We start from the raw sequence: 12,500 nt of genomic DNA, 5'->3' as shown, positions 1-12,500 counted from the left end.
GGAAGGACAGTGCAGGGTGTTATGGGTTGAGGAAGGACAGTGCAGGGTGTTATGGGTTGAGGAAGGACAGCGCAGGGTGTTATGGGTTGAGGAAGGACAGTGCAGGGTGTTATGGGTTGAGGAAGGACAGTGCAGGGTGTTATGGGTTGAGGAAGGACAGTGCAGGGTGTTATGGGTTGAGGAAGGACAGTGCAGGGTGTTATGGGTTGAGGAAGGACAGTGCAGGGTGTTATGGGGCGAGGAAGGACAGTGCAGGGTGTTATGGGTTGAGGAAGGACAGCGCAGGGTGTTATGGGTTGAGGAAGGACAGTGCGGGGTGTTATGGGTTGAGGAAGGACAGTGTGGGGTGTTATGGGTTGAGGAAGGACAGTGCAGGGTGTTATGGGTTGAGGAAGGGGACCGTAGGGCGTTACAGGGCGAGGAAGGGCTTTTTTAAATCATTTGTCTGAACTTTAAAGTGTTTTCGGCTTCTTGTAGACTTATCCTATTTCTGGATTTGGATCTGGATCTGGATTTCTGGATCCTTTCCCCCCAGAATAAAGTGTGTTCATGAGAGCCTACAGGATGATGCGTTGCCGGTCTGATGAATGGTATCTTCTTCTTCTCTCATTGAAAATCATCAATGACGTCATAAATCCCTCTAATGCATTGTTGTGACATCATCCGTGATGTCATAAATCAAATAGACGTAATCAGTGATGTCATAACTCTTTCTCTACTTACCCAGCGTGACATAATCAGTGATGTCATGAATCCCTTTGCTGGTGGTATAGATAGGACCAGTAGATGGTGGGATTAGTAGGAACCAGAGCTCTTCTGATCTCTGTCCAGTTGTTTTCACGTTCACTAAATGGCTTCCAGATCAGAGGACCTCTCCTGTCCCGTCTGCCGTGACATCTTTAAAGATCCTGTCCTCCTGTCATGTAGCCACAGCTTCTGTCAAGCCTGTCTGCAGAGCTGGTGGGCGGAGAGACTCATACATGAGTGTCCACTCTGTAGGGAGATATCTTCACAGAGTGAACCACTTTGCAACTTGGCGTTGAAGAACCTGTGTGAGGCTCTCTTACTGGAGAGAGATCAGAGAGCTTCAGCAGGATCTGAGCTTCTCTGCAGTCTGCACTCTGAGAAACTCAAGCTCTTCTGTCTGGACCATCAGCAGCCAGTGTGTCTCGTCTGTCGAGCCATCGATGAAGCTACACGCCATCACAAGGAGGAACTCCAGAAATCACTGAAGCTGTTACAGAGGAAACTGTGTCTCTTTAATAAAGTGAAAGGAAACTGTGATCAGACAGCACAACACATTAAGGTCCTCACACGACACACAGAGAGGCTAATTAAGGAGGCATTTAAGAAGCTTCACCAGTTTCTCCAAGAGGAAGAGGAGGCCAGGATCGCTGCACTGAGGGAGGAAGAGCAGCAGAAGAGTCAGATGATGAAGGAGAAGACTGAAGGTCTGAGCAGAGAGATAGCAGCTCTTTCAGCCATAGAGAAGGAGCTGAGAGCTGAAGATGTCTCGGTCCTGCAGAACTACAAGGCTACAGTGGAAAGAGTCCAGCGCCCACTGCTGGAGGATCCACAGCTGGGCTCAGGAGCTCTGATAGATGAGGCCAAACACCTGGCCAACCTGAGCTTCACAGTCTGGGACAAGATGAAGGAGATGGTCTCCTACACTCCTGTAATTCTGGACCCAAACACTGCCGGCCCCAAACTTATCCTGTCTGAAGATCTGACCAGTGTGAGACGTGGAGAGAGTCAGCAGCTTCCTGAAAACCCAGAGAGGCTTGACTGGCCCTGGTCTGTCCTGGGCTCTGAGGGCTTTAACTCAGGAAGTCACAGCTGGGATGTTGAGGTTGGAGATAGTACACTCTGGTCACTGGGTGTGTCAGTAGAGTCTGTCCAGAGGAAGAGAGACAGACTGTCTGGACTATGGGTCATATGGTTCTATAAAGGTAAATACACAGCAGACTCCCTATCAGCTCCAGGCACTGTTCTCCCAGTGAAGAAGAAGCTGCAGAGGGTCAGAGTGCATCTGGACTGGAACAGAGGAACGCTGTCCTTCTCTGATCCTGATACTAACACACACATACACTGCTTCACACACACCTTCACTGACAGGATGTTTCCCTACTTTAACACTGATGATCCTCTGAAGGTTCTACCACTGAAGGTCTCTGGAACGGTCAGTCCAAATGTCCACCCTCCTGCACTCTGGACTAGGCCTCGTGGACTTCAGTCGCACGTGCCGTGACCTGTTCAATGTCATCACGTCAAGTCTGCCAGGGTGAGAGACCGCAAGGCTATAAATAAACCAATTATAGACAGACCACCATCACTTAAGGACTACAATAATAAAATACCTCTCAGCGTGTACTACTACATATTTCTGTGTCATGATGTGGTTGAATATTTTAATAAGGTAATTGTTTTGAGTAAGGTTCTTTTTGTTCGTCTTTTTATTCGGCACATGGACGTTTTACATCCATATTGCAATGGATTGTGGGTAATTAAATCAGTGCAGTGTGGTTAAGTCTGCACCCTGAGCAGTCTGCTTGTGGACTGGATGAGTTGTGGATTTGGACAGCACTCAGACTTCCCAGGAACGTGCCCGCAAAGTCCGCAAGTGCAGGGAAGTCTGAACATTTGAATTGGGTCTAACAGTGGAACAGGAAAGTTAGGGGGGTGTCTTCTTCGGTGGTGTTTTATGGCAGTTGGCATCCTTTATGTTGCATTACCGCCTCCTTCTGGATTTATCCATCCACTGTTTCCCTACATTCTGTCCCTCACTCGCGCCTATGGGGAGTGTCTTCTTCTAATGGCTTTCCGGCAGACTGTATGCCTTGCGGCACATTGCTGCCTCTCACAGGTTTGGAATATTAGACAAATCCCAGACTCGGGGGTTCGCTCCTTCCTCAATGTTCATCCGTCCGGCCACCTCACTCTTCGACCACCATGTTCCCAGGACCCAGGCCCTTGTGCCAGCGCGCCGACCTTCCTCACTGTCCACCAACCTTACCATATACTGATGATGTCATAAATCACTTATGATGTCACAGACAGTGATGAGGTCATAAATCACTGATGATGTCATACAGTTCTAGACGGCTCGGCCTGGTAACTATATCATGTCATATCACCAATGATGTCATAAATCACTGAGATGTCACGGACAGGGATTAGGAGGTCATACATCACGAATGTCATTGGTGATGTCACTCAAGCAATTGTGATGTCATCAGTGAGTGATGTCATCAGTGATGTCACTCAAGCAATTGTGATGTTGAATGGGAGCTGAATTTTCAGAAAACGCTTCAAAGGTCATACAAGTGGTCCTCAATTGTTAAGATTGTCTTGCTGAACACAAAGTTAGCTGTTTCATAAATGTTTGTTATCCGCTACCTTATTTCATGCATTTAACCGAAATTCCCATACAAACATCCCATTGACTTGTCCACGTAGGAACCAGACAGTGCAGCAGGGCCTTCTGGGTAACCAGACAGTGCAGCAGGGCCTTCTGGGTAACCAGACAGTGCAGCAGGGCCTTCTGGGTAACCAGACAGTGCAGCAGGGCCTTCTGGGTAAGCCTACGAAAAGACATGATCCCTGCGGTACTGTATACATTGTAATAGTAAATTGAGATAATAAAAGAGGTTTTGTGGCTGTGATTTGGGACACTTGTTCCAGACGTTCTAAACTGTTCCCAAAGCCCTCAGGAATGTGCTGAGGCCACTTCTCCGGCCTTAGTCAATAAAGTGAACATGGTTTATTGGGAAATCAATGGGTGATCATTCATGGCTCCTCCACATTGATTGTGTTGGAGTGTGCTGGATTGTGCGGTCTTTCTCTCCGTATGAATATAATGAAATCACATTATACGGCTGTATCCAAGAAGCTGTCGGAACATGATTTATGGCGCCGAGTGTTTGGGTATCAATTGGTGCTCCTGGACAGTGAAGCCAGCTTTGTGTTGGATGTCTGTGCAGAAAGGAATTAGGCCGTGGTTTGATACGATCAGACTTGATAGCTCGACGGGGAAAAGCAATATGGCCGACGGCAAGTGGAGCTCTGTGTTTGATTGAGGGGAAATATGAAAAGAGGCCGATGTTATAGCATACTGTAAACGCTCATGGAAGCTTATTCATTTACGAGGTGGATCTTGTGTTTTTGCTTTATGTCTGATTTGTAACTAGAAGGCATTCAGAGCACCAAGCAACAATTCTGTGAAAGCCAACAACAACATATATCATATCATATCATATCATTTCATAACAGATTCATTTCTTGGCCCTTCAAATATCATCTCCTTAGGATTTGGAATCAAGTCTCTATCTCCATTTGTGTTTCATAGCGATGGCTGAAAAATGCCAATTCTCTAACGGCGGATAACCCAGAAAGTCAATCGATCCACCCTAACCATGAACCAACCCTAAACTATTAAATAATGCCTACATTGATACCTAGTTAACATGAACACCATTAGTAAATGATTACTAGACACATTAGTTAACTGTTCATTAATGGTTATTAAGCAATAACTAACTCTTTATTTAGTGGCCCTTATTGTAAAGTGTTACCTAAACATTTGTCATCTCTACTGTGATTAAACTGCTTGATTGTTCAAATGATACAGGTGAGACGAAGTCTGGAAAACACCTGACACGACATTAGATTCTCTTGGGTCTAATTGATATGATTTCCTGAAGGAGCTGCTAATCCTAATTGGATTTCATGAGTCTGTTTCATTGGAGAGTTTTTGTGTCTGGTTTAAATGCAGTTTCAGAGGCTCCAGATTAATACGCTTCTGGGGAAAACCGTTTGCTTCGGCAAAAACATTTCAGTCTGAACATATCGGCCTTCACAAACCCATATCGGTCTGAGCTTAATACGCATAAGCTCATTGAAGGTGAGCCTCGGCGCTGGGCTAAGGAAACCTGTTAAATAGGTGTAATAGCACACTCCTCATGTTAAACCTGTTAAATAGGTGTAATAGCACACTCCTCATGTTAAACCTGTTAAATAGGTGTAATAGCACAGTCATCATGTTAAACCTGTTAAATAGGTGTAATAGCACACTCCTCATGTTAAACCTGTTAAATAGGTGTAATAGCACACTCCTCATGTTAAACCTGTTAAATAGGTGTAATAGCACACTCCTCATGTTAAACCTGTTAAATAGGTGTAATAGCACACTCCTCATGTTAAACCTGTTAAATAGGTGTAATAGCACACTCCTCATGTTAAACCTGTTAAATAGGTGTAATAGCACAGTCCTCATGTTAAACCTGTTAAATAGGTGTAATAGCACACTCCTCATGTTAAACCTGTTAAATAGGTGTAATAGCACACTCCTCGTGTTAAACCTGTTAAATAGGTGTAATAGCACACTCCTCGTGTTAAACCTGTTAAATAGGTGTAATAGCACAGTCCTCATGTTAAACCTGTTAAATAGGTGTAATAGCACACTCCTCATGTTAAACCTGTTAAATAGGTGTAATAGCACACTCCTCATGTTAAACCTGTTAAATAGGTGTAATAGCACACTCCTCGTGTTAAACCTGTTAAATAGGTGTAATAGCACACTCCTCATGTTAAACCTGTTAAATAGGTGTAATAGCACACTCCTCATGTTAAACCTGTTAAATAGGTGTAATAGCACACTCCTCGTGTTAAACCTGTTAAATAGGTGTAATAGCACACTCCTCTTGTTAAACCTGTTAAATAGGTGTAATAGCACACTCCTCGTGTTAAACCTGTTAAATAGGTGTAATAGCACACTCCTCATGTTAAACCTGTTAAATAGGTGTAATAGCACACTCCTCGTGTTAAACCTGTTAAATAGGTGTAATAGCACACTCCTCGTGTTAAACCTGTTAAATAGGTGTAATAGCACAGTCCTCGTGTTAAACCTGTTAAATAGGTGTAATAGCACACTCCTCATGTTAAACCTGTTAAATAGGTGTAATAGCACACTCCTCATGTTAAACCTGTTAAATAGGTGTAATAGCACACTCCTCATGTTAAACCTGTTAAATAGGTGTAATAGCACACTCCTCATGTTAAACCTGTTAAATAGGTGTAATAGCACACTCCTCATGTTAAACCTGTTAAATAGGTGTAATAGCACACTCCTCTTGTTAAACCTGTTAAATAGGTGTAATAGCACACTCCTCGTGTTAAACCTGTTAAATAGGTGTAATAGCACACTCCTCATGTTAAACCTGTTAAATAGGTGTAATAGCACACTCCTCGTGTTAAACCTGTTAAATAGGTGTAATAGCACACTCCTCGTGTTAAACCTGTTAAATAGGTGTAATAGCACAGTCCTCGTGTTAAACCTGTTAAATAGGTGTAATAGCACACTCCTCATGTTAAACCTGTTAAATAGGTGTAATAGCACACTCCTCATGTTAAACCTGTTAAATAGGTGTAATAGCACACTCCTCATGTTAAACCTGTTAAATAGGTGTAATAGCACACTCCTCATGTTAAACCTGTTAAATAGGTGTAATAGCACAGTCCTCGTGTTAAACCTGTTAAATAGGTGTAATAGCACAGTCCTCATGTTAAACCTGTTAAATAGGTGTAATAGCACACTCCTCGTGTTAAACCTGTTAAATAGGTGTAATAGCACACTCCTCATGTTAAACCTGTTAAATAGGTGTAATAGCACACTCCTCGTGTTAAACCTGTTAAATAGGTGTAATAGCACACTCCTCGTGTTAAACCTGTTAAATAGGTGTAATAGCACAGTCCTCGTGTTAAACCTGTTAAATAGGTGTAATAGCACACTCCTCATGTTAAACCTGTTAAATAGGTGTAATAGCACAGTCCTCATGTTAAACCTGTTAAATAGGTGTAATAGCACACTCCTCATGTTAAACCTGTTAAATAGGTGTAATAGCACAGTCCTCATGTTAAACCTGTTAAATAGGTGTAATAGCACACTCCTCATGTTAAACCTGTTAAATAGGTGTAATAGCACACTCCTCATGTTAAACCTGTTAAATAGGTGTAATAGCACAGTCCTCATGTTAAACCTGTTAAATAGGTGTAATAGCACACTCCTCGTGTTAAACCTGTTAAATAGGTGTAATAGCACACTCCTCGTGTTAAACCTGTTAAATAGGTGTAATAGCACACTCCTCATGTTAAACCTGTTAAATAGGTGTAATAGCACACTCCTCATGTTAAACCTGTTAAATAGGTGTAATAGCACAGTACTCATGTTAAACCTGTTAAATAGGTGTAATAGCACACTCCTCATGTTAAACCTGTTAAATAGGTGTAATAGCACACTCCTCGTGTTAAACCTGTTAAATAGGTGTAATAGCACACTCCTCGTGTTAAACCTGTTAAATAGGTGTAATAGCACAGTCCTCGTGTTAAACCTGTTAAATAGGTGTAATAGCACAGTCCTCATGTTAAACCTGTTAAATAGGTGTAATAGCACACTCCTCATGTTAAACCTGTTAAATAGGTGTAATAGCACACTCCTCGTGTTAAACCTGTTAAATAGGTGTAATAGCACACTCCTCATGTTAAACCTGTTAAATAGGTGTAATAGCACACTCCTCGTGTTAAACCTGTTAAATAGGTGTAATAGCACACTCCTCGTGTTAAACCTGTTAAATAGGTGTAATAGCACACTCCTCATGTTAAACCTGTTAAATAGGTGTAATAGCACACTCCTCGTGTTAAACCTGTTAAATAGGTGTAATAGCACACTCCTCGTGTTAAACCTGTTAAATAGGTGTAATAGCACAGTCCTCGTGTTAAACCTGTTAAATAGGTGTAATAGCACACTCCTCATGTTAAACCTGTTAAATAGGTGTAATAGCACACTCCTCATGTTAAACCTGTTAAATAGGTGTAATAGCACACTCCTCATGTTAAACCTGTTAAATAGGTGTAATAGCACACTCCTCATGTTAAACCTGTTAAATAGGTGTAATAGCACAGTCCTCGTGTTAAACCTGTTAAATAGGTGTAATAGCACAGTCCTCATGTTAAACCTGTTAAATAGGTGTAATAGCACAGTCCTCATGTTAAACCTGTTAAATAGGTGTAATAGCACAGTCCTCATGTTAAACCTGTTAAATAGGTGTAATAGCACACTCCTCATGTTAAACCTGTTAAATAGGTGTAATAGCACAGTCCTCGTGTTAAACCTGTTAAATAGGTGTACTAGCCCAGTCCTCGTGTTAAACCTGTTAAATAGGTGTAATAGCCCAGTCCTCGTGTTAAACCTGTTAAATAGGTGTAATAGCACAGTCCTCATGTTAAACCTGTTAAATAGGTGTAATAGCCCAGTCCTCGTGTTAAACCTGTTAAATAGGTGTAATAGCCCAGTCCTCGTGTTAAACCTGTTAAATAGGTGTAATAGCACAGTCCTCGTGTTAAACCTGTTAAATAGGTGTAATAGCACAGTCCTCGTGTTAAACCTGTTAAATAGGTGTAATAGCACAGTCCTCGTGTTAAACCTGTTAAATAGGTGTAATAGCCCAGTCCTCGTGTTAAACCTGTTAAATAGGTGTAATAGCCCAGTCCTCGTGTTAAACCTGTTAAATAGGTGTAATAGCCCAGTCCTCGTGTTAAACCTGTTAAATAGGTGTAATAGCCCAGTCCTCATGTTAAACCTGTTAAATAGGTGTAATAGCACAGTCCTCGTGTTAAACCTGTTAAATAGGTGTAATAGCCCAGTCCTCGTGTTAAACCTGTTAAATAGGTGTAATAGCCCAGTCCTCGTGTTAAACCTGTTAAATAGGTGTAATAGCACAGTCCTCGTGTTAAACCTGTTAAATAGGTGTAATAGCACAGTCCTCGTGTTAAACCTGTTAAATAGGTGTAATAGCACAGTCCTCGTGTTAAACCTGTTAAATAGGTGTAATAGCACACTCCTCATGTTAAACCTGTTAAATAGGTGTAATAGCACACTCCTCGTGTTAAACCTGTTAAATAGGTGTAATAGCACACTCCTCATGTTAAACCTGTTAAATAGGTGTAATAGCACACTCCTCATGTTAAACCTGTTAAATAGGTGTAATAGCACAGTCCTCGTGTTAAACCTGTTAAATAGGTGTAATAGCACAGTCCTCGTGTTAAACCTGTTAAATAGGTGTAATAGCACAGTCCTCGTGTTAAACCTGTTAAATAGGTGTAATAGCCCAGTCCTCGTGTTAAACCTGTTAAATAGGTGTAATAGCACAGTCCTCGTGTTAAACCTGTTAAATAGGTGTAATAGCACAGTCCTCGTGTTAAACCTGTTAAATAGGTGTAATAGCACACTCCTCGTGTTAAACCTGTTAAATAGGTGTAATAGCCCAGTCCTCGTGTTAAACCTGTTAAATAGGTGTAATAGCACAGTCCTCGTGTTAAACCTGTTAAATAGGTGTAATAGCACAGTCCTCGTGTTAAACCTGTTAAATAGGTGTAATAGCCCAGTCCTCATGTTAAACCTGTTAAATAGGTGTAATAGCACAGTCCTCGTGTTAAACCTGTTAAATAGGTGTAATAGCACAGTCCTCGTGTTAAACCTGTTAAATAGGTGTAATAGCACACTCCTCATGTTAAACCTGTTAAATAGGTGTAATAGCACACTCCTCGTGTTAAACCTGTTAAATAGGTGTAATAGCACACTCCTCGTGTTAAACCTGTTAAATAGGTGTAATAGCACAGTCCTCGTGTTAAACCTGTTAAATAGGTGTAATAGCACACTCCTCATGTTTACCAATTAAGCATGGTAGATTGACTGAAAACGCCGTACAAATTTAATTGGCATAGATAATTGGCGTCTTATGAGTTGTCGAAGCAGGAGCTAACAGCTGCTGCACATTAGCGGGAATATGCCTGGGCAGGTGGATCTCACACACACACACACACACACACACACACACACACACACACACAGAGGTGTGGATGGGCTGAGCAGGCATATCTGGTGAGGAAAAGATGGGAATGTAAAGTGGCCTCCAGCCGCCCAGTGAAAAGAAGACAAATGAGTAAAGTGAGTGTGCTGCAGTGCGCTGCAGTGCGCTGCCACTAATGAGCGCACTGCTTTTTACACACAAACCCACCACTGATTTCAGATGAATCTCCGGCTAAAAGACCCAAAACTCGTCCGCTTCCCTGCTGGAGACTCTTGAAGCCCGTTCCAAAGTGGCAGGAGGGCTGCTTTTTGATTTGGCCAGACGGTGACGATTCCTCCCCTCATGACTTGATCTTAATGAACAAAGCCGTGCTCGTGTTTGTTGTGTTTGTTGTGTTTGTTGTGTTTGTTGTGTATCGTGGGGAGAATCTTGGAACTAAAGCACTTCTCAGTGATGCGGATGCAGGCGTTGGCCCTGGCCGGGCGGAGGAGAATTCATTTGATTTCAAAACGACAATACGTGCAATTTTCATAAACATTCCCAGAGAAGCAGAGAGTTTCTTCTGACATTCAACCTGGGAGTTGACCAGTACAGCCACAGTGTTTCTACTGGTGGTGGCTAGTTTCAGTGGGGAGAGTGTTACTCATTCACATTTTCCAGGCCGGTGTGGGGATTCAAACCAGCAACCAACAATCTATCTAACTGGACACTCAAGTGGACTGAAGGCAGCTAGTGGCTGGCTGTAGTGTTGAAAATGCAACTTTTCTCAGGTTTCAATACCCGATTCAATAGGCGATATGGGGTTTATGATTCAATACAACCAGGGTACGATGTAATAACTACAAGTTCAATGGCAACAAAGTCTGACTGCACAGAATCGTCTTTATTGTCTAGCGATGGATTGCTAGAATGTAACCAATTAAAAAATGCCATTACAAAGTAACAATTGTTGGGGCCTATATTGACTGAGAATGAGCAATTTAAGCTTTCAACAGAGAGAGTGAGTGAAACATTCCAACTGAGCGACACCTGTCGTCAAACCACAACTTCTCTGTGATCAAAGCAGCGACATGAGATAAGCCAATGCTCAAGCGTGATTGGCTCATCAACAACAAAAGGTCTCCCCTGATAGCCGGACAACAAAGTTCAGTTCGACACAGCTAGCGCTTTGCAACAGGACGTCTGCACCCCAGAGAGAGAGAGAAAGGGGAACGCGAATTAGCATTAGCCACTCTCAGGCTACGCTAACTAGCTACCAAGCTAATCTGAACACTGCCCTTACACACCCAGCACAGCAACACTGCCCTTACACACCCAGCACAGCAACACTGCCCTTACACACCCAACACAGCAAGGTCCTTGATGTTATCAAAGCAATTTGGCCCTTTCTTTAATCATTGGGAAAATTGAGCAGCCCCCCCCCCCCATCGTACTCTGCAAGCGGACAAAATCCAATCACTCATAAGAGAGGTTATTGATTGATGTAATCTTATTGGAGGTGAGGTGGTGGAGGAGGTGGTGAGGGTGGAGGTGGAGGTGAGGTGGTGGAGGGGACATGATTGATTGCTTTTGTCTGCTACACATGTTGCTCTCGACTTGGCAATTCGTGTCCACTTTCCTCTGGTGTTTAATCTCTGTGTGAAGTTCTCAGAGCGCCCCTCCCCCTCCCCCTCCCCCTGCCCCTCCGGCGACACGCCAGGACCCCTGCTCTCTGAGCCGGGGGCCGCAGACGGGCTTCATCTGATCTCATCTGCCTCTTCAATCCACCCCCCCCCCCCCCCCCCCCAGAGGAGGAGTCTGGTGGCTCGCGGCCCGGCAAAGAGCCCCCCCCCCCCCCCCAGAGGAGGAGTCTGGTGGCTCGCGGCCCGGCAAAGAGCCCCCCCCCCCCCCAGAGGAGGAGTCTGGTGGCTCGCGGCCCGGCGAAGAGCCCCCCCCTTCCCCTCGCCTACAGAAAGATCTGTCGAATTAGCGCTAATCGCACACTGATATACAGCAATCAGCCACAACATTAAAACCACTGACAGGCCAAGTGAAGAGCATTGATCATCTCGTTACCATGGCTGCTGTCAAGTGAACAACAGGCAGGTGTTGAAGTTGATAAATGGGCGACCGTGAGCATCTGAGCATCTGAGCCACTTTGACAAGGAGCAAATTGTGACGGCTAGAGGACTGGGTCACTCAGAGCATCTCCGTAACAGCTCGCTCATATAGGGTGTTCCCGGTATGCAGTGGTTAGTACCTACCAAGAGTGGTCCAAGGAAGGACAACCGGCGACAGGGTCATTGATGCGCGTGGAGAGAGAAGGCTAGCCCAGAAAAGCTAATGTAGCACAAACAGCTGAACAAGTGAATGCTGGCTCTAATGGAAGGGTCAGAACACAATGCATGGCAGCTTGCTCAGACATACAGACAGTCCTGGAAGTATAGGATAAATATAGAAAAGAGATGTTTCCTTGTATTGGACAATTTGTGGACTGTGAAAACAAGATTTTTTTTTTTAACTTGGTAAGAGTGCTCTTGACCACTCGTCAAATTGTCTCTTACCTAAGAGAAGAGCAAAAATAAGAAAACATTGGTGGAATTGGTGAATACTAATGTAGCAAAATAACAACAAATTGTGGGCGGGTAGGAAGAAAAA

General features: G+C 43.5%; 2 protein-coding genes across 3 annotated transcripts in view; one reads left to right on the top strand and one right to left on the bottom strand.

Moving 5' to 3' along the window:
• phf14 (PHD finger protein 14) overlaps positions 1-12,500 on the bottom strand; it is a 154,743-nt gene that overhangs the window by 35,344 nt on the left and 106,899 nt on the right. The gene's annotated exons all lie outside the window — the stretch shown is intronic.
• Positions 851-12,500, top strand: part of LOC310785716 (E3 ubiquitin-protein ligase TRIM39-like) — a gene marked incomplete at both ends in the record, with an annotated part of 22,447 nt that continues 10,797 nt past the window's right edge. The window contains one exon of the mRNA XM_083646852.1: positions 851-2,179. Coding sequence (XP_083502978.1) covers positions 851-2,179 — 1,329 coding nt within the window. The remainder of the gene's footprint in view (positions 2,180-12,500) is intronic.

This window comes from Poromitra crassiceps (genome assembly GCF_964638095.1).
Source record: "Poromitra crassiceps genome assembly, chromosome: 11".
NCBI classification, from domain to species: domain Eukaryota; kingdom Metazoa; phylum Chordata; class Actinopteri; order Beryciformes; family Melamphaidae; genus Poromitra; species Poromitra crassiceps.
This window is presented reverse-complemented; position numbering and strand designations above follow the sequence as displayed.